General features: G+C 42.8%; 2 protein-coding genes across 5 annotated transcripts in view; one reads left to right on the top strand and one right to left on the bottom strand.

Moving 5' to 3' along the window:
* Nucleotides 1-327: 327 nt before the first annotated feature.
* Nucleotides 328-14,757, top strand: LCTL (lactase like). Its single transcript, XM_043470875.1, has 13 exons — nt 328-1,651; nt 2,274-2,437; nt 3,034-3,121; nt 3,616-3,725; nt 5,341-5,469; nt 5,572-5,667; nt 6,996-7,050; nt 7,183-7,344; nt 10,600-10,874; nt 11,678-11,804; nt 11,976-12,175; nt 12,900-12,963; nt 14,642-14,757. The coding sequence occupies exons 1-13, from the start codon at nt 1,498-1,500 to the stop codon at nt 14,755-14,757; spliced, it is 1,740 nt and encodes a 579-aa protein (XP_043326810.1). The 5' UTR covers nt 328-1,497.
* The window catches only part of ZWILCH (zwilch kinetochore protein), a 41,691-nt gene continuing 29,973 nt past the window's right edge, over nt 14,384-26,101 (bottom strand). For 2 of the 4 annotated variants that reach the window (XM_043470872.1, XM_043470874.1), the window contains 5 exons: nt 25,930-26,066; nt 24,924-25,019; nt 20,217-20,337; nt 16,152-16,267; nt 14,384-14,923 (listed from right to left, as the gene is read on the bottom strand). In XM_043470872.1, coding sequence (XP_043326807.1) covers nt 16,178-16,267; nt 20,217-20,337; nt 24,924-25,019; nt 25,930-26,066 — 444 coding nt within the window. In that variant the 3' untranslated portion in view covers nt 14,384-14,923; nt 16,152-16,177. The remainder of the gene's footprint in view (nt 14,924-16,151; nt 16,268-20,216; nt 20,338-24,923; nt 25,020-25,929; nt 26,067-26,101) is intronic. The other 2 variants (XM_043470873.1, XM_043470871.1) reach the window with 1 other exon arrangement.

Here is a 26,101-nt window from a genome sequence, read left to right as displayed (position 1 = left end):
AAGTGGGGAACACTGTAGTGAAGGAAGCGTACGGCAGGGGCTTGGCAGCCTGGATGGGGAGCAGGAGGTGCTGAGGCTCCAGGGAAGGTGGGTGATTTTTTGTTTTTTTTTGTTTAATAGTTATTTATTTGGCTGTGTTGGGTTGAGGCATGCAACTCTTAGTTGTGGTATGTGGGCTATAATTCCCTGACAAGGAATTGAACCTGGGCCCCCTATACTGGGGTCATAGAGTCTTAGCCAATGGACCACCAGGGAAGTCTCACCTTTTCTTTCTTTCTTTCTTTTTCTGTATTTTTTGTTTTTTGGCCACCCCAAGAGGCTTACAGGATCTTAGTTCCCTGACCAGGGATCAACCCATGGCAGTGAAAGTGCCTAACCACTGGACTGCCAAACAATTTCTCAGGCAGTCGTGTTTGAATGAGTGAGAGAGTAAAGGAATGAATGAGGCATCCAAAGAGAGGAAGAAGTGGGAAAACCAAACTTACCTTCTACAGTGAACTCTGGCTGGCTGGGGATGGGTGGAGACAGAGATAGATGCTCTCACATGATGCTCTCTACCCAGCCACCTGGCGTTTCACAGGTTAAGGTGAGCTGGAGGTGACGCATCAGGTCCAGAAGGGACCAGGGGACTGGGTGGCCTCCACTTTACCCTGGGAGGGGGCTGACTGGATGCCCTGGGCCCAGGGCCAAGCTGCCGGGCTGCTGACTCAGGCCCTGCAGGCCAGCTCAGCATTCCTGCCCTCTCCACTGAATTGGGGCTATTGAAGCTCTTTGTAGGGGGGTTAGGCCACTGGTCACACCCCCAACCCAGAGCCTTCGCTGCACTGAGGGCTCTGCTGTCAGGAAGAGGGGCACGCAGGCACTTGGGGGGTCAGGTGGAGAGTGCCCTGGACACCAGCTGCCACTCTGGGGGTGTCTGGGACCAAGGACCATCCAGGTAAGCTGACTAGGCTGGGTCAGAGAGGGGAGCCCAGGGGAAGGGAATTGCCTTCACCCTTAGGACTGAAGACCCTGGGATGGCAACGCTTCTTAGGACCCCCGGCTTGGGGAGGGGTCTGTCTCTCTGAATAGGCCGCATTGTGTACATGGGGTGCTGCAGGGGTTCTGTGGCTTGTTCTGCCTCCCCCATCAGACTAGAGCATCCCTAAGCCAGAGTGGTTTCCCCATTGGGTTGAAGCCATCACAGAGTATAGGTTGGGTCTCCCCCATCAGGCAGGGACACGGGGTGGTTTGAAGCCTTGCCCATCAGACCCAGAGCTCCCCAAGCCCAGTCTTTGTCCTCCTGAGTATCTAACTTGAGGATTGTATCTGGAGCCCAGTCTCAGCCTGTGCTGGTGTGTCCCAGCAAAACCACGGAGAACCTGCCCCCAAAAGAGCCAATGCTTCATCAGATAAAGCATCCCCCACTAGTCCCACCTCCTCCTCTCGTCTCTGCCCTCAAGCCAGGATCTGCACCCCCTACCCCGAATCCTGGCTGCTTGGGCTGACACCTGTCAGATGTGCTTTTTCAGGTATGGGGGAGGGCCGGGTGCCATGAAGCCAGTGCGCGTTGTTACTCTTTGCTGGGTGCTACTGCTGGCGTCCAGGCTGGGGGCCACCAGGAAGGAATCCCCAGAAGAGGCCTCCTTCTACTATGGAAACTTCCCACTTGGTATGTCCACTCTTCATTGGCTCTGTCCGTCTATCCATCTGTCTGTCGGCTTGCCCACACTGGCTGACCTGTCAAGGAGTTTCGGTGTTTCAGCTTCCTTATAGGTAGGATAGTGAAAATAATTCCATGTAGTGGTCTGAAATAAAAAATCCTAACAGATTTTTTAATATTTATTGGAGTGTAGTTGCTTTTCAGTCTTATGTTAATTTCTGCTGTATAGCAAAATGAATCAGTTATATGTACACATAGAGCCTTTCTTTTTTGGATTTCTTCCCCATTTAGGTCAGCACAGAGCATTGAGTAGAGGTCCTTGTGCCATACTGTAGCTTCTCATTAGTTATTTGTTTTATATATCGTGTTTACGGTGCCTAACAGATTTTTTTAAAGTTACTATATAGATACTAAATGCCAATCAGAGCTAAACTTGTGCAGATAATGCTGTTAATGTATTATGTCTCTCCCCTCCCCCTGCCACACATGCTCCCACCCCTAGCCCCAGGCAGATAGGGCAGGCTGCCAGGGGGGGGCTTGTCCTGCGGTCCTGGAAGCACAGCCCAGGATCCCAGTCCCAGATGGGGAGTAGGAGAAGGCTCAGGGCCCAGCTTGGGGTCTCCCCCTGCAGGCTTCTCCTGGGGTGTGGGCAGTTCCGCCTTCCAGACTGAGGGCGCCTGGGACCAGCATGGGAAAGGGCCCAGCATCTGGGACACCTTCACGCACAGCGGGAAGGGGAACATCCTTGGGGACGAGACAGCAGACGTGGCCTGCAACAGCTACTACAAGGTCCAAGTGAGTGATGGGTGTGTGTGAGCGTGTGTGACTGAGCATCACCCAGCGAGAGCTGGGAGGTGACATACTGGGGGAGCCCACGTGCCAGTGTCCACCAGGTGATCTGCTAAACCCCCTCAACCCCGATGCAGCTGGGCAGGGAGGGGCTGGTGGTGACTGGGGCTTGGGGAGGGGGTGCCAGGATATGGGAAGGTATGTGGATGTAGAAGGAAAAGAAAGCAGGCCCCGCCTGAGCCAGGGCCTTAGTCTAAGGGATGGGCAGCTGAAGGGCCAAGGCCATGACCCTAGGGCCTACAGGCCATCGTGGCCTGAACCCCTGGCCCCTGTATGGGAATTGGCTCCATGGAGACAGTGGGACCAGCTCATCCTCTCTCCCTCTGCCCAGCACCCACTTTCTTCTCTGGACTGGGGGTCCAGCACCCTGACGGATTTCTCAGAGTACCCCCATATCCTGCCTTTTACTCGATTCCTGGCATAGCCCCAGGAGGAAGCAGGGGGAGGTGGCATCACCCCTGTTGTATAGATGCGGAATGTGGACAGGAGGCGCCCTGGCAGGGCCCGGCTGACCCAGCCCACACCCACCCTCGTCTGCACAGGAGGACGTTGCTCTGCTGAGAGAGCTGCATGTCAGCCATTACCGGTTCTCCCTCTCCTGGCCCCGGCTCCTGCCCACAGGTGTCCGAGGTGAGCTAAGACCACCCTATCCCTGCCCCAGAGTGGCCTCTTTTGGTCATGTTGGTTTGGTGGGGACTCCACAAGTCCTGGGTGGGGAGAACAGCCCACAAGCACAGTTTCCCCAGCAGCATCTTTCACGGGTTCCGAAGGTAGCTGGGCTCAGAAGTCCCCAACATTTTTGTCACCAGGGACTGGTTTCATGGAAGAAAATTTTTCCACAGATGGTTTTGGGAGATGGTTTCGGGATGATGCAAGCACATTACATTTACTGTGCGCCTTCTATTTTTATTACATCAGCTCCATCTCAGATCATCAGGCATTAGATCCCCGAGGTTGGGGACTCCTGGCTGGACTCCCAGGAGTAGCTATTCCACCATCTGAGACCCAAGTGCTGGTGGACTGAGTGTGCCTTCAGGCCTGCAGAAAGCTCCAGGGTCCCGGCATAGTGCACTTCAGAAAGTCAACATCCTTTCTCATCACGTCTCCTTTTATTTCCCCCTCAGCTGATGGGGTGAACAGGAAGGGAATCCAATTCTACAGTGACTTCATCGATGCCCTTCTGAAGAGCAACATAACCCCCATCGTGACCTTGCACCACTGGGATCTCCCACAGGTGAGGCTGTGCAGGTTCAGAGGCCCAAGGGGAAAGCTCAGCTCAGCAGGAGGGAGCCTGCTCTGGGCACTTGGGATGGGCAAGGTGGGGGCAAAGCCTGGAGTCTGGGCTCAGGCTCAGGATAGGAAGATGGCAGGAAGTGAAGAAGAAATCTCTCAACTTACCCATGGCAGGGAGGTAACACTGACTTAACTGATGTTTGTAATTAAGTGGTAAGTGCAGATTCTGATGTTTCCCAAAACATTTAACCTAGAAGCAACAACTCAAACTTATAAGGAAAGAAGTCTCATTTGAGTAAGAGTTCATGGAATTAACAAGTTTGCTCAGCCTTTCTTTCCCTAGTTTGTTAGAATTAGCACTGTTTGTGCTCCTACATGAGCACCCTTGGGACTTTCCTTGTGGTCCAGTGGTTAAGACTCGGTGCTCCCAATGCAGGAGGCACAGGTGTGATCACTGGTCAGGGAATTAAGATCCCACATGCCAAAAAAATGTATAAGTTAATAAAAAAAATTTACAAAAGATGAGCACCCCCACCCTCCCAGGTGATCTCTGTAGGAACCTCACTGTTAGACATCACCATTCAAGAAGTTTTTTCATTTGTTCAACAAGGCTCCTCAGAGCCCAGCTGGCAGAGGAGTCGTTTCTGTGCCTCCCTGTGACACGGGGTGGTGGGAGGGCAGAGGACAAGACACCGGCTTCAGGGAGGTGTGAGGGAGAAGATGGAGTTCCATCGACGCTTTGGAGGGTTGGGCATGAGGCGGGAGGAAGGCCTCTGAGCTGGGGCTGGGGGTGCAGAGCAGACTTTAGGGAGGTGAACTGGAAACCACCTTCCATCTTCTTCCCTGGGTGATCACTGTCACTGCCCCTTCAGCATTCCCTCAGACCCTCCAAGACGAGTTCAGGAGGCAGTCTTGATGGGGCGATGAATCTTGGGGAAAAATCTTGCATGATGAGCAGATGCCCTTGGGTGGGAGAGAGCCCTGCCCTGAAGGAAGCAGAACTGCTCTCATGACAGAGGCTTCTGGGAGGTTTCTGAGACCCTGCACGGCCCTGGAAATTCTAACCAGGGTTCCCACTCCCAGTATTGTGTCGTCTTTCTTCAGAATTTATAATCAAGATTCTTTCCTCATGATCAGACCTCTTTCCTCTGGCAAATTTTCTTAAATACTCATTCTATACAGTTCTTTTTAAGCACGAGAATCTCAAACTTCCTCTGCCCTCTCCCGCTTGTTTGTATAAGGTATAATATGTCTCCATGTTTCTCTACAGTTGAACACTGCCACTATCTTCAAGTCTTTTCTCTCTCTCTCTCTACTGGAGCGTAATTGCTTTACAAAGTTGTGATGTTGTGTACGTTTCTGCTGTACAATGAAGTGAATCAGCTATACACACACACACACACACACACACACACATATCTTCCCTCCCTCCCACCTGACCCATTCCACCCCCCTAAATCTTCAAGTTTTAATGCCTGAGACCCTGCATCTTTGCTCCCCTTTCCTCTAAACATCCTCCAAGTTTCTTCCACAAACTTGGCCCATTGACCCCGAAAGTCTTTTCTGGAGACGGACCCTTGGGGCACCTGCTTCTCTCTCCACCCCTCTGTTCGCAGCTGCTCCAAGCCAAGTGCGGCGGGTGGCAGAACGGGAGCATGGCCAACTACTTCAGTGATTATGCCAACCTGTGCTTTGAGGCTTTTGGGGACCGTGTGAAACACTGGGTTACTTTCAGTGATCCTCGGGTAAGCAGACCCCCACTCCAGGTGGGGAAACCCACTTTCCAGCCAAGAGTGCACCCTGTCACTTCTCACGGGTCCTGTGGGCCCCCCTTGCTATCCCTGCAGACAATGGCAGAAAAGGGCTACGAGACGGGCCACCACGCACCTGGCCTGAAGCTCCAGGGCACGGGCCTGTACAAGGCGGCACATCATGTCATTAAGGTGAGGTGGGGCCTTCTGGGAGTGAAGGCCGGGGTCAAGGTGGAGCGGGGAGCCCCAGTGACAGCTAAGCCTGCCCCAGGGGCCCGAGTCTGAGCCCAGTCCTCTGCCACCTCGCACCTTCGCGCCCGCGCAGTCCCCTTCCTGCCCATGAGCATCTGTGAGCGAGGGTCCCATCCAGTGCTCTGCTGGACACTGCGGCCCAGATGCCAGGACTGCTCCCTAGAGCTGGCAATCTGGCCGAGGGGCTGGAGCCCGTGAATGTGAAAACTTGTCACCTACAGGTCTAAACTGTCTTGTGGGGCATGGTGACAGGAGGAAAGGGGGATGACAGTGAGCTGGGGTGAAAATCTTCAGTGCACGAGCAGAAGTAAGAGGAGGGTGGTGAAGGACAGGGAAGGGGTTAGGAGTGCTTGTCTGATAGCATGGACGTCAAAGGATCTGGAGTTTTTGGAGGAGGAAGGAGAAATCATTTGGAAGCAACAACAAAGAGCAAGGCAGACACTCTCCTGAGGTATGTGGGGTGTGAGGGGGAAAAACGGCATCTGCTGGAAGGAGCTGCAGTGGCTGCAGGGGTCTGCAGGGGCGGCCAGGCTCAGTTAGGGCAGAAACTGAGGAGGACAGAGGAGATGCCGAAGGGCCTGAGAAGCGGGGAAGGAATGGGTCCATTCCAGGACATATATGAGGGTCCAGGTGACGATGACTGGGGAATGGGTGCAAGGCCTGGTGGGGTGGCCCCCAATGGACTGTCAACAGAAGGTGGACAATCTGATCAAGCGGGCAGGCAAGGGACCGCTGGGGACATACCAGACCCTCAAATTCATGTCAGCAAGAGAACTTTCTCATTCTTTCTCTATGGAGCTTAGGATTTCTTTAACTGTGAATATTTAAAGGGCAGAGCTCTGAAGACATCAGCGGGTCCCTGGGGGAGAATGTGGAGAGAAGGCAGGTTAGCACACTTTGCATTCTGTCTCTCAAGACTGTTTCAGATGCTTGGTGTTTTCCTAATTTCCTGAGTACGCATGCTGAAAGCAATGCCTAGTGACAGCACAGGACAACCAGGAACAAAGCAGACACGTTAGCAAAAATCAGAAACAATAAGGAACGCAAAGTGGTGGCTTATGCATTCATGCCAGATTTAGACCAAGTGTCCTCCACAGTACAAGGAAAATGGAGGTCAGAGGAAGGGAGCCTATGGGTCGGGCTAATCAATGCTGGACTCATGAAGAGGATAAAACTTAAAACGATCTCCAGAGTTAGAAAGGAGGGGTTGAGAGGGAGGAGAGAAATGGGTACGGTCGGCACCCCCGATGCACTCCTTTCTCTCCCAGGCCCACGCCCGAGTCTGGCACGCCTACAACGACACGTGGCGCAGGCAGCAGCAAGGTGAGTCCTCCCACTCAGCAAGGTGAGTCCTCCCACCCAGCAAGGTGAGTCCTCCTGCCGAGAGCGCTGAGAGCAGACGCGTGGCCAGCGTGGCGGTCACCCTGCCTGCCACCCCCTCTTCTTTCTTTTAAGGTCTGGTGGGGATCTCATTAAACTGCGACTGGGGGGAGCCTGTGGACCTTAGTAACCCCAAGGACATAGAGGCTGCCGAGAGATACCTACAGTTCTGCCTGGGCTGGTTTGCCAACCCCATTTACGCCGGTGACTACCCGCAAGTCATGAAGGACCACATCGGTGAGCCATGTCACCTTTGCAGACTCCAGATACCACAGCAACAGCATGGAGCTCGAGCCAAAGGACGGACAGGCAGGGGAAAGAACACGCTGGGCTGGTTCGGGTGAAGCACTCAAGGGGTAACCCAGCCCCCCAGAACTGAGAACTGGTTGTTTGAACTGGAAGGGTGAGGGACATCCAAACAAGTTTCTAGACCCGGAAAATGAGAATATCAGAATCCAGGGGAAGAACAGTTAGCAATTCTCTAAGCCGCTCCCTTCTGTGTTCTGTTGTCCTGTCTTCTCCCCACTCTTCTCCACCCAAATGCAGCGAAGTAGGAGTGAGGAGTCAAAGACATGGTCTTGGGTGGGCTCAATCCTATTGCTGGTTCTTTTTGTCCCTTGAGGAATACTTTCCAAGTTCTGCTTTCCACAATGTCAGAGAAGAGAGTAAAGACAATGCTATAATTTCAGTGTTTTTAACTGCCACTTCATAGAAAACTCCAAATAAAATTGATTGAAAAGTACAGGATTTATCATCTTACCTGAAATCCAGAAAAGGGTGATCCACAAGTAGTTAATTCAGCCCTCAGGGATGTCTTTGGGAACCCAGATTCATTTCATCTTTCCTACTCTGGCACTTTCATTTAGCTAACTCATCATCTACTTTCCTAGGCCACAAGATGGCTACAGCAGCTCCAGGCATCACATCTTTGTATATCAACACTCTGAAGCAGAAAAAAAGGGAATAGCATATCATCTGTTTTTAAGAACAAGGAAAATCTTCCTAAGAAACAGCTTCTACTTCCAGTTGACTTCCGTTTGAGCCTCAGTTCAGTTCAATTCAGTCGCTCAGTCATGTCTGACTCTTTGTGACCCTATGGATTGCAGCATGCCAAGCCTCCCTGTCCTTCACCACACCTGGAGTCCAGTCAAACTCATGTCCATTGAGTCGGTGATGCCATCCAACCATCTGATCCTCTGTTGTCCCCTTCTCCTCCTGCCTTCCATCTTTCCCGGCATCAGGGTCTTTTCAAATGAGTCAGTTCTTCGAATTAGGTGGCCAAATTATTGGCATTTCAGCTTCAACATCAGTCCTTCCAATGAATATTCAGGACTGATTTGCTTTAGAATGGTCTGGTTGGATCTCCTTGCAGTCCAAGGGACTCTCGAGAATCTTCTCCAACACCACAGTTCAAAAGTATCAATTCTTCGGCACTCAGCTTTCTTTATAGCTCAACTCTCTTATCCATACATGACTACTGGAAAAACCATAGCCTTGACTAGATGGACCTTAGTTGGCAAAGTAATGTCTCTGCTTTTTAATATGTTGTCTAGGTTGGTCATAACTTTCCTTCCAAGGAGTAAGTATCTTTTAATTTCATGGCTGCAGTCACCATCTGCAGTGATTTTGGAGCCCCCAAAAATAAAGTCTTCCACTGTTTCCCCATCCATTTGCCATGAAGTGATGGGACTGGATGCCATGATCTTAGTTTTCTGAATGTTGAGCTTTAAGCCAAACTTTTCACTTTCCTCTTTCACTTCATCAAGAGGCTCTCTAGTTCTTCTTCACTTTCCGCCATAAGGGTGGTGTCATCTGTATATCTGAGGTTATTGATATTTCTCCTGGCAATCTTGATCCCAGCTTGTGCCTCATCCAGTCCAGCATTTCTCATGATTTACTCTGCATATAAGCTAAATAAGCGGGGTGACAATATACAGCCTTGACGTACTCCTTTCCTGATTTGGAACCACTCTGTTGTTCCATGTCCAGTTCTAATTGTTGCTTCCTGACCTGAATACAGATTTCTCAAGAGGCAGGTCAGGTGATCTGGTATTCCCATCTCTTTCAGAATTTTCCACAGTTTATTGCGATCCACACAGTCAAAGGCTTTGGCATAGTCAATAAAGCAGAAGTAGATGTTTTTCTGGAACTGTCTTGCTTTTTCGATGATCCAGTGTATGTTGGCAATTTGATCTCTGGTTCCTCTGCCTTTTCTAACTGCATTTTAGTTATCAACACATAAAAATGTTACTTTCCTTTATACATTGACTTAAACTTTTTTTGAGTAGTTTATACAAGGACATGTTTCAAAGTATACCTTTTAAACATCTAGTTGTAGTTTCCAAGAAACAGAATGAAACAGAATGATGTAAAAATAAAGATGATGTTGAGGGTCAGGACAGTGAAGATGACAGCTGTTTACTGAGCTTTCTGTGAATAAAGTCTTAACTCATTTTATGTTTTGGAGGCAGCAAATTTCTGACCTTAATTTATGTCTTTCTTTAAGCCTCAAACTATGGAACTTGTCTCTAAAATATTTCTTTTTTTGAACATAAGGATGAACCTACCCTTAGGATGGTGCAAACATCAAAGTTAGTGTAAAAAATTAAAAAAAAATTTTTTAAGTATAAAAAAGTGAAAAAGGTTAAGTTTCCTTCCCTCCCCCACTTCACTATTCCTATCCTCCCCAGAAGGAAGTACACTTTCAGAGATGGATTGTGCGCGCATAAGCAAAAAACACTGCTGCTGGTGTGTGTACATACTTACATATTCATAATGCTCTGCATCTTTGTTTCACTCGAGCATCCATCTTGGCACTCATCTATGCTGGTATATGAAACACCGCCTCATTCATTCTAATGGCTGCAGAGTGTGGTACTGATGTAACATACCCCATCACTTACTTATTAATCAGTCTCTCCTGACAGCCCTTCAGGTTGCTTCCAATCTTTTGCTAATGAAGATCCTTGTACATACATCCTTTTACATAAGTAGTGTAGAGTAAGTAGATTTAGTATCGGTCAGTTAAAGGACATCCACTTTTACAATTTTGAAAGCGAGGACATTGCCCAACACAGAGGTGGTACCAGCTGACACCACCACAGGCCTCAACATGACTGTCTCTCCCCTGCTGGCCAGAGTACCACTGGCCTCCAGTTCCCTTCCCAGAGGCAAACAAAATCATCAATTTTTGATGTAAGGAATAACCTAGTTCTACTTTTTTCCAGATAGCTGTACAACTTTCCATACACCACTTACTAATGTGTGAAAATATTGCTTTTAAGCAATATGGACTGAGAAATTTTTGGCTAGTATTCCAATGATGAAATCCAGTTTGAAAGGCTAAGATTATAATTTCCATGCTGATGCATTCCAAAGCCCAGGATCTGGATAATGGCTTACATGTCAATACATCAGTATCATCGTGGTACCTGACAACAGAATGACTGTGAGAAAATAAAAGTTGGTTAAATTCTACTTTTCTCTCATTAGGAAGAAAGAGCGCAGAGCAAGGCCTGGAAATGTCGAGGTTGCCAGTGTTCTCACTCCAGGAGAAGAGCTACATTAAAGGCACATCTGACTTCTTGGGCTTAGGTCATTTTACGACTCGGTACATCACGGAAAGGAACTATCCCTCTGGCCAGGGTCCCAGCTACCAGAATGATCGTGACTTAGTAGAACTGGTTGACCCAAACTGGCCTGATCTGGGATCTAAATGGCTACATTCTGTGCCGTGGGGGTTTCGGAGGCTTCTCAACTTTGCTCAGGTGACTACATTAAGCTGAAGGACTTTTTACCTGCATTCACGTTTTTACAGCATAAGCTCAGGTGCCTACATTTAAATTAAAGAACCCAGTTACACTTCAGAAGCTACTAGATACAGGCCTTAAAGAAAGACTAATGTGGACTTTCTTGGTGATCCAATGGTTAAGACTCTCAACTTCCATTGCAGGGGGCACAGGTTCAATCCTTGGTCAGGGAACTAAGATCCCACATGGTACACAGCATGGCCAAAAAAAGATGAATGTCTACTAATAATCATATATAGAGATCATATACATAGTTGTTATATCTTATATAAATTAAATTCATATAATATGCATATATATCATATATAACAATATATGATTACATGTGATAGATACTATATACATTTATAAATAAAACTTCAAAAATCTCCTATGTATTTTTATGCCCTTCTCACCTGTAATGGAACATATGTACAAAAACAAGACATGAAGCATATTTTCTCTAAAATGATGGCTTGTCAAGAAATGAATTATTCTGAGACTTCTCTGCTGGTTCAGTGGTTAAGACTCCATGCTTCCAAGGCAGGGATGCAGGGGGCACAGGTTTAATCCCTGGTCAGGGAACTAAGATCCCATTTGCTTCATGATGCAGCCAAAAATAACTATATATACATATATATATATAATTTTTTTTCTATATTAACTTGCCTTCTGCCTACATTCATCTCTAAATAAACATGCTAACTGGCATCTACTAAATGCCAAACATGCCCAATTAGAATATGGCAGGCTTCAATATGTGTTGCCATGATTCCTTTCAGACTCAATACGGCAATCCACTCATATATGTGACAGAAAATGGAGCGTCTCAAAAATTACACTGTACCCAACTGTGTGATGAGTGGAGAATTCAATATCTTAAAGGATACACAAATGAAATGCTAAAAGGTAAGATACAAACTGTCTTCACATATCTTTTTATTCAACTTGGGCAAAATTTGTAACACGATTAAAACTTGTTTCTAAATCTCATAAATGAAAATATTTAAGGTTATCTTCACAATAGTGTTTTTCAAAGAAAATAAAACATATTCAAAATGGAATAAAATGTCTTTGCAGCTATCAAAGATGGTGCTAATGTAAAAGGGTACACTTCCTGGTCTCTGTTGGATAAGTTTGAATGGGAGAGAGGATACTCAGATAGATATGGATTCTACTATATTGATTTCAACAAGAAAAATAGGCCGCGCTATCCAAAGGCTTCAGTTGAATATTACAAGAGGATTATCACTGCCAATGGGTTTCCCAATCCGAGAGAGGTAGGAATAATTCTCGATGTTATTCTTTCTGGATTTTAGAACCAGGTAACTGGAGTACAGTGTTTAGCAAGCACCTCACAGGGGTATCTGGGAACAGAGCCCGGTGTTTTTTCCCCTTCTTGCTTATTTGCTTGGAATGGGGGTAAGGACAATGCAATCCTAGCACACAGAACATTAAGAGAAGACTAGGGTTATTAAAATTTTTCACTTCTTTTCCCACCAAATGGCATAGCAATACAAGTGCACTGTTTCCAAAATGAGATTAAAATAAAAAGTATTCTATAAAACCTCCCATTTTCTATAACCTACACATTTTTCTATCAGCTCTCTATTCTCTATGCTGTTGCACCCAATGGCAGGGAATGCAAGGTGTAATTTAGAGTGTTATAATTCTTTTGAAAAAATCTCACTTGTTTATCAACATTCTTTTAGGGTGAGTCTAGTCGGACTATAAATAGAAGCAGTGACTGATAGTTATCAGGTATTCACTATTTTTGCATTAGTAGAAAAGATAGTAATTGCATTATTAGAAAAAGATAGCTAGATTATAAGAATAAAAACTGCTCTTTGGCTCCCTCACAATGATGCATAGGCGTTCAATAAATATTAACTGATTTAAACTATAATCAGATTCTTAAAAAAATTTTATCCCACACTATTCCAAAAATGATTTCAAACAGTGCAAACATAGTAAGACTTTACTTACCAAGTGGGTTTTTATTAGGTGGAAAGTTGGTACTTCAAAGCCTTGGAAATTTGCTCTATCAACAACCAGATGCTTGCTGCAGGTGAGTTTAATTCTTTGATAATTAAACCATGTAATTAACATATGTAGTGGTATTATCAAAAATCTCAAAATGTGGACCCACCTTAAGTCAATCTTCCAAAACCACACGATTAGAAATGGACTTTTTCCCTTTATTTTGAAGTAATGTCAAATTTCTATCAGCATTTGAAACATTTTCTAAAAATCTACCATGAAAAAGAAATATTTTATCTACTCTAGTTTGATTTTGAATCATAGTGTAAATTTATAAATCTACTATTGTTATAGTGGGCTGCTGGAAGGAGGGAGAAATTCAACCATTCTACCAAATGGAATGAAGAAAAATCCACGAACACTCTAGACATTATATTCACTCACTCAGCAAGTAATTATTAAACAGTCACTATTGGCTCAAGGGTGTTTTAAGCCCTGGCGACATAGCAATAAACAAAACAAGGTCCTTGCTCTCACAGAAGGCATTTCTAATGCAATAGGACCTAAAAGGGTCAGAGATGTAGAATAAGCAGGATAGTAAACATGCATCAAGAAATGCCAATGCATATCATCTGTTTCTTTGTAGTTTGTTTTTATATATAAGGGGCTTCCTTTGTAGCTCAGTCAGTCTGCCTGCAATGGAGACCCGGTTCGATTCCTGGATCGGGAAGATCCCCAGGAGAAGGAAATGGCAACCCACTCCAGTACTCTGGCCTGGGAATCCCAAGGACAGAGGACCCTGGCAGGCTACAGTCCATGGGGTCGCAAGAGTCAGAGATGACTTAACAACTAAACCACCCATACATAAGGGCAATGAGAGAAATACACTTCCTGTTTTAACAAAAAAAATTTTTTTAACTGTTATGCACATTTAACAAATTCATCTTTAATGTGGTATCAGAGGTGGAAAATGCTAACTCAAATCCTACCAACTCAGCTATTTTTACAGGCCAATATACCACTGTCCTCTCCCCCCTCATCTAAATAATCAAGCAATATTAAAGATGTATATTCTATTAAATTAATACAGAAACACGATGTAGAATTTACTACTGAGCCCATGAGCTCCAAGAGAATAGGGTCTGTGCCTTATTTATCTCAGTAACCAAGGGTGCCTGGCACAAAACCTAAAAGCAGGCATTTCATAAAAATCTACCACAATATTAATGCACATGAAATAATGTTTATCATTTAACTCTTAAAATTATTTAGCTATGGTAAGAATTACCATAAAAATTTTCAATATAGAAATTCCTATACCTCTTAAGATATACAATCACACCTTTGAAAAGCTGCAAATATTTTTTAAGGAATTTTTTTTTCCTAAATCTCTCCAATGAGTCCACGGCTATATCACCCTGAACATACCCAATATCATCTAAATCGCCCCAATGAGAATTATAGAAGCTGAGGAATATGGCTGCTAATATTCTGAGTAAGCACAAGCATTGATATACATATAGACTTTATTATAGTACTGAAGAACCAAAAGTCAGCATTCTTTATCCATATTTTCTAAAATATCTTACGAAGCCCTTACACAATTTTTTATAACATTTAATATACCAGTTTCTCTTTTTTAGAGCAAATGAGAATTAGCAAGTGTGATGATGCCATGTTACAAGTTTTTCCGGACAGCCGAAGCTTTCAGGATGAAGCTGCATTTGCCTTCTCATCTGCCATGTTGGTCTCTCCCCCCACTGCAGAGCCTTTGCTAAGTTACATGCAGATCGTGACAGAGATCGTGGTACCGACAGTCTGCACCCTCTGTATACTAATCGCTGCAGTTCTCCTGATGCTTCTCCTGAGGAGTCTGAGCTGAGACATGGTCACCCGTTCTGCAGCTGCGTCTTTCAGAGAGAACCATCAGGATCTTCTTCAGCATCTTTCTCCTTTAAAGGCTGAGGCACATCTCTGTTTTCAGATTTTGTGATAATTACCTTCCCATTACCTCTGTACATTTTTTCTGGGGGGGTGGGCAGTTTGAGCTAGGATTTAAGAATTAGAAAATTAAAAGAAAGTGTAAATGAAATAAAAATCACCTGTAATCTCACCCTTCTCAAAGTCAATGTTAGTATTTTGCTGTATATTATGCACTGATTTTTATTTCGCAGAAAGGATCATACTGCACAAACGGTTTTGTGATTTATCTCATTTTAAAATCTGTCCTGGGGACTTCCCTGGTGGTCCAGTGGTTAACACTTCCACTTTCCACCACAGGGGGTGCAAGTTTGATCTCTGCGGGGGAGCTAAGATCCCACATGCCTAGTGGCCAAAAAAACTCAAAAACATAAAAAATAAAAATAAAAAACAAAATCTGTCCGGAAATATTATTTTAATGTAGAAATGATTACCACACTAGGATCGCGCTACATATGACAGTCAATCCTTCAGATAACAACCCTTTCAGGCAATCATGCAAAAGTACTAGATGTGGACTAAGTAAATGAGGATGTATACTTTTCTAAGAGAAACTTTCTTGTGCTAAATGAGTATCCTTTACTCACTGAAATAGCTCAAAGAAATATTATATACTTAATTCACATATCTTCTCTGTAGCTGGATAGTTTTTTAAAAGTCCATTTTATTCTTAACTATGCTAAAATTAATATCCATTTATTGGTATAAAACACAGCTTAAGAAAGAACATTAAGCAAAACTCATTCATTATCTGATTCTATTTAATATTTGTGAAACACAAAAACAGTAAGATCATAGAAAGCGTTATTCCAATCATTCTTTTGGTTAATACTACCTCAAGTTAAACCTTTTAAAAAAGATGCTTACATCTGGGGCTTAGTCCTACATTTGGGATGAGTTACAACCATTTTTCACAAAACTTTGCTTTCAATGTCAAATCAACGTGGCTGTTTAGGGTTTTTCTGTTCCATCAATGGCTTTGAAACCAAATTCTCTACTATATATACAGATTTCAGATACAAAGACATTATCACTCAAAAAATTGTTTTTTTCATTTTTCCAGTGTTAGGATTAAACTGTCAGTTGACTCTGACAGCTTCTTTCAACTACAGAAGGGAGAAAGGAAATTAAAGACTTGCATAGCTAACACCTGGTAAGCCTTTTATGTGATTACTAATAATTCATATTTCAAATGTATTAAATCAGCATTTATGTCATAGAAAGAAAAAAAGAAAAAACATACTGTATTTAGGACATTATAAAGTATTTTCAGAGAATAAAGAATGAACACACTACCTTACAGAGGGCCCCAGCAGCACACCTCACTTGAAATGCACCTGGCTGCAGGTAACCATGTTAGTAAAGGAGATCCTTTCTTCCAGGCTACCGTTTAATGTTAATTCAGAAAAATCTATAACCAGAGAGACAGAGATCAAAATTGATTACTGCCCAGCTTTTCTACTAAGTTACTGCTGAATTTTACAATAATCAAGAGGTGGTCTGAATAATGTGTCTTCTACCTGAAGAGAACCTGTTAGACAAATATCAGCAGACAATTTCTTTAAATAGTTAACCTTGACGCACTGAAAACAATGACTAAACAAACCAAGAGGGCTTCCCCTAGTGGCTCAGTGGTAAAGAATCCGCCTGCCAATGCAGGAGACATGGGTTCGGCCCCTGGTCCAGGAAGATGCCACAAGCTGTGGAGTAACTAAGTCTCCGAGATTCAAGTACTGAGCCTGTGCCCTAGAGCCCGGAAGCCACAGCAATGAAAAACCCACATACCACAACCAGAGAAAAGCCCCCTCTCACTGCAATTAGAGGAAAAAAGCTTGAGAAGCAATGAAGACCTAGTACAGCCAAAATTAAATTTAAAAATAAAAATTAATTAAAAAAAAAAAAACTAAGAGAGAAACTAGATTCCTAAAAATCGTATTGTACAGCAGAAACTAACACAACATTGTAAAGCAATTACATTTCAATTAAAAAATTTTTAATTATATATTTTGGGGATTTTCCTGGCGGTCCAGTGGTTAGGACTCCGTGCTTCCACTGCAGGCTGCCCAGGTGTGATACTTGGTCAGGGAATAAAATCCCACAAAATGTGTGGTGTAGTCAAAAAAAAAAAAAAAGAGATATTTTAAATATGGGAACCTACTGCTTTAATTTTTGTGCCTCTTTTGCTAAACAACTGTCTTTTTCTAATCTTAATATATATTTCAGGAAACATTTTCTACTTAGGATTTATAGTCTTAGGGCCAGAAATATATCCATTTTTTTTTTCTCCTGAAGACTACTGTATTTCAAAAATAAATGATACTACTAACACATATATATGGAATTTAGAAAGAAGGTAACGATAACCCTATATGCAAAACGGAAAAAGAGACACAGAAATACAGAACAGACTTTTGAACTCTGTGGGAGAATGTGAGGGTGGGATATTTCAAAAGAACAGCATGTATACTATTTATGGTGAAACAGATCACCAGCCCAGGTGGGATGCATGAGACAAATGCTTGGGCCTGGTGCACTGGGAAGACCCAGAGGAATCGGGTGGAGAGGGAGGTGGGAGGGGGGATCGGGATGGGGAATACGTGTAAATCTATGGCTGATTCATATCAATGTATGACAAAAAAATAAATAAATAAAAATTAAAAAAAAAAATAAATGATACAACTAACATTTAGACGAGACCATGTCCACTTCCTTGCGGGTCAACATTGTGGTTTCCATATTCCCACCATTACCAGCAACCATATGCCGAGCACCCACTGGGTGGGCAGCATCTCCTGGACACTGTTTTTCTCCCCCATTAACTCCGAGTCATTCTTCTTTCTTCCCGGGGCAGCTAAAAGTACACTTCTCTCTCTTCAGTCTTCCTGCTTTTGATGTCAATTGTTTTACTCAAGAGCATCATACCATTAGGTATCTTGAAAAGCTAGTATTTGACCTAAGTCCTCAGTCCAATGAAACAGAAAGTCTAATTTTGTAAATGCCTATGATCTTTGGCCAAAAATAAATGATTTACTGGGCTTTAATATCTATAACTGAAGCTTTGTGTGAATAATCTATGACTTTTACAAATGAGGTCCTCCTTTAACAGTGGGTCTTCCTTTGGGCCAAAGGTCACTGAATAATTTCTAGACAAACACATCAATAATACATGATGGGTAGAAGAAGTAATAAGGTTCAAGTCAAATGGAGTTTGAATGTGTCTCCAAGCACACAAATATATGATTTCATAAAAATTCCTTCTTTTCATAAAAGAAGTCACTGGACCAATACATTAGCAAATAGATTGAACTTTACCGTCCAAAATATCTTGCATTCTTTTTTGAAGCATCAAAGACTCTAGAAGATAGGTTCTGTATACTTCATTTATTCAGCATCATTGGAAAAGGTGTTTAATCTTGTTTAAAAGGTGTTTAATCTTGTATTAATCTCCTAACAGAGGTTTAAAATTTTAAAATGGCATTTTTGGAAAATACATCACATTTATTCATGCACATTTAAAACTTTTAAAATCATAAATAAAGTAAAATCATAAATCACCTTTAAGTAAAAAAAAAAAAAAACCTGAAACAACAAATGTAGATAAAATGTTTAAAATGATGATCTTTGACCTTTGTGGCACAATGAAATCACCTGGAGAACCTCTGATGTCCAACGATTGATTTACTTGGGTATTAGGGCTTTAAAGGCTCCCCAGATGATTCTAATGATCAAAGCTGGGACCCACCCCTGCCCCCATCATTCCACACCTCAGGGTTAAATTTAATTGTCTCTTTTCAGAGGTTCTTCTATGCCCCGAATCTATATTTTTGCCACTGTAAACAATACCACAATTAGTAATCTGGTCTCTAGGCCTTTTCACATATGTCTGGTTATTTAGGTGGAATAAATTCCTTTCAATGGAACTGGTGGTCCAAAGAAGGTATTCTTTTTATTCTATTCACCAAAATTTTATTTTGGTGGATACCACCCTCCACAGAAGCCATACAACTTGACACTCCATCCAGTAGTGTGTAAGATTTCCCCAAATCCTGGCCAGCGTGGTGACACCAAGCCTGTTGATCTGTGCTAATCTGACAGGTGAAAGTATCTACATAATATAAATTTGCATTTCTCTTATTATATGTGAGGTTGAGCACCTTTTAAGATTAGACTTGAATTTATTTTTTGGTAGTGGTGGTGGTTTTAGTTGCTAAGTCCAGTCTAACTCTTGAGACCCCATGGACTATTAACCTGCCAGGCTCCTCCACGGGATTTTCCAAGCAATAACACTGGAGTGGGCTGCCACAGTTCATATTACTTGCTCATTTTTCTTCTTACTGATTTGAAAGTTCTTTATATATTGGGGAATGTCACCCCTTTTATGAACAGGAACTGCAGATTTCTTTTGCTAGTTTATCATTTGTCTGTTATTTGCAATGTCTGTCTGCATTTTTTGCCAGGCAGAAATTTACTTTTATACAATTCATTTTTAATCTGTTACAGGCTCCAGCTTTTATATCACACTTAGAAAAGAGAGCACAATTTTAACTGATGGTTCTTAGGAAATTTCAGTTTCTTTAGGACTTCTACAGTTCAGCCATGTGAATCAAAATGTTTCTATTCCACTTAAGAGAAGTTTCCATTACATCTGAATCAAAACATATTGGGTGTGGGTGGGGGGAGAGTAAACAATTTCTGGAAATAATTTTGCAACATATCAATCACTACAACAGAACTATTTGTGTTCCCAGCCTCTCAAATACTTCTTGAATTCTGTCGTAAAACTATCAGATTTCATTTTGGAAATCTCTGCAATATTTGAATCAGCCATTTAAGACTTATACAAATAAGACATGACAGCCTCACACAATCTATGTGCACACAGACAACAGTTGTACAGGTACTTATTGAAGGAGGAAGACTCAGTGAGTGGGGCAGCTAATTATACCAGGCACAAAAAGACATCCTTTCACGGACACACACCATCTTGGATACAATACTAGAAATCTCAACCCTTATTTCAGATACAGAGAAGGTATTAGGGCAGAAATATCACTGTTTTAAACAGTACACACAAGTGTGAAGTATGAGCTAGCATTTTCATTTTTTTCCTCAAGGCATTTCCATTTCATAACCTATTTTCACACCTATGTCCCTATTGCTTGGCCTCTTTTAATAAAATTTCCTCTAGGCGGGAAAATGAGAAAAGCACTCTTTCACGATTTTTTTTCCAGAATAAATAGGTTTATATTTAGAGTTCAAGAAAATTATTTAAAACTAGGCACAAGGGCTCTAATAATAATCTCTATCAGTAAACTTAGTTTATTTTCTATTGGAATAATTTACATGAATAGACTACAAAGCATCTTTACCAGGTCTGTGAAAATTCAGATGGTCTACAGGTGGGCTGTCACTCAGTTGCCAAATTGTTTTCACCTTCTTTTGACCACTATTTATTTCCACTCTCCATTTCTGTGGCTTCTCACTAAGGAAAGAAAAAAATATCAAAGAAAAAACAATCTAATTCCTTCTTGGTATAGTCGAAGTCCTTATAAACACTGAGGAAGAAGAGGTGGAGAGGTCACAATTTCCACCTTTAAGAAGCACAGTCAAAGGAGGGAGAGAAACAAGAATATAAAGGATAACAATTTGGTGCAGCCATTATTGAAAACAGCATGGAGGCTCCTTAAAAATACTAAAAATAGTTACCAGATGATCCAGCAATTCCACTCCCGGGCATATACCCAGAAAAGACAAAAACTCTAATTTGAAAGGATACATGCAGCCCAATGTCCAGAGCCGCACTATTTACAAGAGCCAAGCAACCTAAATATTTGTCCATCAACAGATGATGGATAAAGAACATGTGGTGCACACGTGCACACACACGGACTACTACTCAGCCATAAAAAAAGAATGAAATGCCATCTGCAGCATTATGGATGGACCTAGAGATTATCATATTGAGTGAAGTTAAGTCAGACAAAGACAAACATATGATATCACTTAACTGTGGAATCTAAATAATAATACAAGTGAACTTATTTACCAAACAGAAATAAACACACAGACATAGAAACAAACGTATGGTCACCAAAGGAGAAAGGGGTGTGGGAGGGGTAAACTGGGAGGACAGAGTTAACAGATACTAGACATAAAAGAAATACAGGCCACTATACATGGAAGAAATACAGGCCACTATACATGAAAGAAGTAAACAGCAAGGGTTTACTATATATATAGCACAGGGATCTCTATTCAGTATCATGTAATAACCTATAATGAAAAAGAATCTGAAATGAACACATATGTATAGCTGAATCATTCTGCTAATATACCTGCAACTAATACAATACGGTTTATCAACTATATTCAATAAAAATAAATAATAAGAATTCAGTTTTGAAAAATGTTGTAATAGAGAAATATGAGATACAAGAGGGGGCCATAGACGAGAGCTAATCTGACTTAGATTGGGACTGCAGAGTTGAAGAAGAATCCTCAGAGATGGTGGCCTTTGAGCTGAGCTTATAATGAAATTAGAAGGAGCAGTTAGTTAAATAGAAAAGACCCAGGGTGAAGAACAGACATGGGTGGAGGCACTCTCAGCCAAGGATGTGTGGTACCTGAGGGAATGCCAGAGCACAGGGTCTCTGACTCAGAGAGACACGACACATGGGAGGTGTGGTGGCACAGGGGCCAGGAAGGCAGAGGACGGGCACAGACCACACTGAGGAGACGCTTACTCCCTGGAAGGAAGGCTATGACCAACCTAGACAGCATATTAAAAAGCAGAGACATTACTTTGCCAACAAAGGTCTAGCCAAGGCTATGGTTCTTCCAGTAGTCATGTATGCATGTGAGAGTTGGACTACAAAGAAAGCTGAGCACCGAAGAATTGATGCTTTTGAACTGTGGTGTTGGAGAAGATTTGAGAGTCCCTTGGACTGCAAGGAGATCCAACCAGTCCATCCTAAAGGAGATCAGTCCTGGGTGTTCATTGGAAGGACTGATGCTGACGCTGAAACTCCAATACTTTGGCCACCTGATGCTAAGAACTGACTTATCTGAAAAGACCCTGATGCTGGGAAAGATTGAGGGCAGGAGGGGAAGGGGATGACAGAGGATGAGATGGTTGGATGGCATCACCAACTCGATGGACATGAGTTTGGGTAAATTCCGGGAGTTGGGGATGGACAGGGCGTGCTGCGGTTCATGGGGTCGCAAAGAGTCAGACATGACTGAGCGACTGAACTGAACTGAAAGGTGAGGGAGCCATTTAAACAGAAGGAAGTCATTATGGGATCTGAATTTCAGGAAGATCACTTTGGTGGTGACACAAAGAAAGAAGTTAATGGAGGCAAACAGAACAGCTAGGAAAAAGGATTTTACTGTACTTAGTCCAGGGATGAAATGAGCAGATGTGAAATATTCAACACATGCAAAGGTGTAGAGAAAGGAACAGATTCAAGAACTTCCAAGGAGGTCAGGACTTGGGAATCATTTCAAGGAGGGAGAAAGTTACAGCAATGAGTGGAAGATACTTACTAGGTTTATTTTCAGCATTGGATGAAGATTAATGATGGCTACTTGAGAGGAAATACAGGAGGAGGAAAAGTGTTGGGAAGGGGAGTAAAGAGTTGGGATTTAGAGTCTGAACTACCTACAGGACATTGAAGTTGAGGATTCATGTCTAACAGATACCTAGAGACATGGGGGTGAAACTCAGGAGAAGTTGGAGACAAAGGTTATGACTTATCATTAGCCCAGAGGAACTGAAGATCGGAATGTGAACACCATCACCTAGTGAAGACAGAAAGTAAGAAAAGAGGGCAGAGGGTGGAGTTCTGGTGGATACTCACATATGAATAAAGCAAAGGAAGAATTTGAAAAGAGGACCATTCTCAGTCTTGGAGGTGGGCGAGAGAGGTAAAGTTAAAATTAACACAGATGCTGCCGGGCAGCTAAGCCCACACACCACAGCTACTGAAGCCTGAGCAACCTAGAGCCTGTGCTCCGCAATGAGAGTGGCCACGGCAATGAGAAGCCTGCGTATCACAACAAAGAGTAGCCTCCGCTCACTGCAACCAGAGGAAGTCCAACCATAGTAACAAGGACCCAGGGCAACCAAAAATAAAGAAATCTAAAAAATTAAGACAGAATGTGATGTCAAGAAAACAAACGAAGGGGATGGTTCAAGAAAGCAGTAGTGTCAAATGCCACAGAGCATTACAAATGCTTACGGAAGGAGAAAAAACTGGTGGGCCAGCTAGTTACCTAAGGGGACAAAAACACTCTTCTCCTGGAAAGTATTGTCTGGATTTGCCAATTAGAAGGCCACTGGCAACTTCTGATTAACAATTTCAGGGGAGGGTTGAGGTTTGGCTAAGAGGGAACTATACAGAAGAAGGGTATAAACAGAGCGGTTTTAGTATGAAAGAAATTTCAGGTCTGCTGTACGCTGAGAGAAGAGTCAAGAAGACCATGATTTGAGGCAACCTCAATGTCTGCCTGGATGGCCAGTCTTAGCCTCAGTTCCATCCCTCCGAAATCCCCAACACCAAGTCCTTCCCTCGTTCCCACAGCCACACCTCTGACTTGTCATCAGTTCAGTTCAGTCGCTCAGTTGTGTCCGACTCTTTGTGACCCCATGGACTGCAGCATGCCAGGCTTCCCTGTCCATCACCAACTCCTGGAGTTTACTCAAACTCATGTCCATTAAGTCAGAGATGCCATCCAACCATCTCATCCTCTGTCATCCCCTTCTCCCGCCTTCAATCTTTCTCAGCATTAGGGTCTTTTCCAATGAGTCAGTTCTTCACATCAAGTGGCCAAAGTATTGGAGTTTCAGCTTCAGCATCGGTCCTTCCAATGAACACCCAGGACTGATCTCCTTCAGGATGGACTGGTTGGATCTCCTTGCAGTCCAAGGGACTCTCAAGAGTCTTCTCCAACACCACAGTTCAAAAGCATCAATTCTTCGGTGCTCAGCTTTCTTTGTAGTCCAACTCTCACATCCATAAATGACTACTGGAAAAACCATAGCTTTGACTAGACAGACCTTTGCTGGCAAAGTAATGTCTCTGCTATTTAATATGCTGTCTAGGTTGGTCATAGCTTTTCTTCCAAGGAGCAAGTGTCTTTTAATTTCATGGCTGTAGTCACCATCTATAGTGATTTTGGAACCCCCACCCCAAAAATCTCTATTTCCATTGTTTCCCCATCTATTTGCCATGAAGTGATGGGAGTGGATGCCATGATCTTAGTTTTCTGAATGTTGAGTTTTAAGCCAGCTTTTTCACTCTCCTCTTTCACTTTCATCAAAAGGCTCTTTAGTTCTTCACTTTCTGACATAAGGGTGGTGTCATTTGTATATCTGAAGTTATTAATATTTCTCCCAGCAATCTCAGCCCAGCATTTCTCATGATGTACCCTGCATATAAGTTAAATAAGCAGGGTGACAATATACAGCCTTGACGTACTCCTTTTCCTATTTGGAACCAGTCTGTTGTTCCATGTCCACTTCTAACTGTTGCTTCTTGACCTGCATACAGATTTCTCAAGAGGCAGGTCAGCTTGTCTGGTATTCCCATTTCTTTCAGAATTTCCCACAGTTTGCTGTGATCCACACAGTCAACGGCTTTGATGTAGTCAATAAAGCAGATGTAGATGTTTTTCTGGAACTCTCTTGCTTTTTCGATGATCCAATGGATGTTGGCAATTTGATCTCTGGTTCCTCTACCTTTTCTAAAGCTTGTCATCACCTGATCACTTTCTTCCCAATCTGTCACTTCTCTTCTGGCTAAAGTTTCTGCCCTATTCTGTGAAGAAATTACAAATTCAGAGACAAATGAACATAGACATAGCAGACCAACAGTCTACAGAGAGCGGATCAAAGGCCCAGAGAAAGGAGAGGGAGGACTCTATCAGACTATGTTCAGAGAATGGGAATCAGATGATTCTGGTTTCAGAGAAGCAGCAGGCCTGGGTCATGAGGTGCCATGGAACAGATACTGAAACTGGAATCATGGCTGGTGAAGTATGATTTAATGGTTACTTTTAATTGCTTACTTTTGATATAAGTCTTTAACAGCAGTTGGTCTGACTGGCAGCTGAAAAATGTGCTGCTCATCAAGAGGATTTTGTTCATAATATTTTATGCAGGATCTAAAGAGAAAAAAAAATTCATTTTTAAAAAATAAACAGTGGACATACTGCTCATAAATATAAAATACATTTTAGTTGAGCTCAAGTAAAGGTGTAAGTGGGGAGAAAGGTATCAGAAAGACAAAGACAGAAAGGCAAAAAAGAGACAAAGCTACAGCCTCCAATGCTTTCCCGGTATGGGGAATCAAAGAGTTAACTCACCCATACTACTTATCTTTAATGGGAAGAAACACCCCCAAAACAAACAAAAAAACCTAATAACCTAGTAACAATTTCAAACTTTTCCCTTTACAAGGAAGGCAAATTCTAATTCTGGAAAAGGCAATGGTACATTTTCTTTCACAGGGAAAAAGAAACCCAGTTCTTCCACTCAATGGTATGCTTATTTCCAGTTTGAAGCCTCAAAAAATACAAATAAGACATCCAGTATCCATGTGTAAAGATTATTCCAAACTATTTTTAGCCAAACTGACAGACCCTCTAAAATTTCAGCAACACTACTGACATAGGTCTCATAAAATCTGATTCGATTCAGTCACCATATAGATGGTTGGCAATGATTAGCTTGACTCAAATTTATAGGGATATGAAGAAAAGAGAAGGAACTAGTATTTATTAAGTACCTAAGTGTCAAGTACTTCATATATATTACACTGTTTTTATAGATGAAAAACAAGATGCAGTGAAAGGAAACTTCTTAGAAAGGAAGTGCCAGATCCAAGTGTCCAGCTCAATTCCTCCTGAATCCAAAGTCTTTCCTTCTCATGGCGGTGACTTAGAACCTTTCTGTTACTATGAAGACAAGGTGCACAGATTCTATCCCAATTGATAATAAGAAGGGCACTTATTTTGGCTTCAACTATTTCAGAAGAGAGTACATTTTTATGAAGTAAACAACAGAAATACTTACTGTGTTAAAGAAAAAAGGAGTTCATGTTGAGGTTTAATGAAAAGCATGCAACTGACTACTATTTCAAGAATATGGTGGAGTTTTTGAACACGATGAACCTGTTCCTGTGTATCTACTGATGGAGAAATGAAATATTCCTGGAATAAAAAAAAATGGACATGAGATATAAAGA

Source organism: Cervus canadensis, chromosome 6 (genome assembly GCF_019320065.1).
Source record: "Cervus canadensis isolate Bull #8, Minnesota chromosome 6, ASM1932006v1, whole genome shotgun sequence".
NCBI classification, from domain to species: domain Eukaryota; kingdom Metazoa; phylum Chordata; class Mammalia; order Artiodactyla; family Cervidae; genus Cervus; species Cervus canadensis.
Note: the sequence above shows the minus strand (reverse complement) of the source record. Positions and strands in the feature narration are given on the sequence as shown.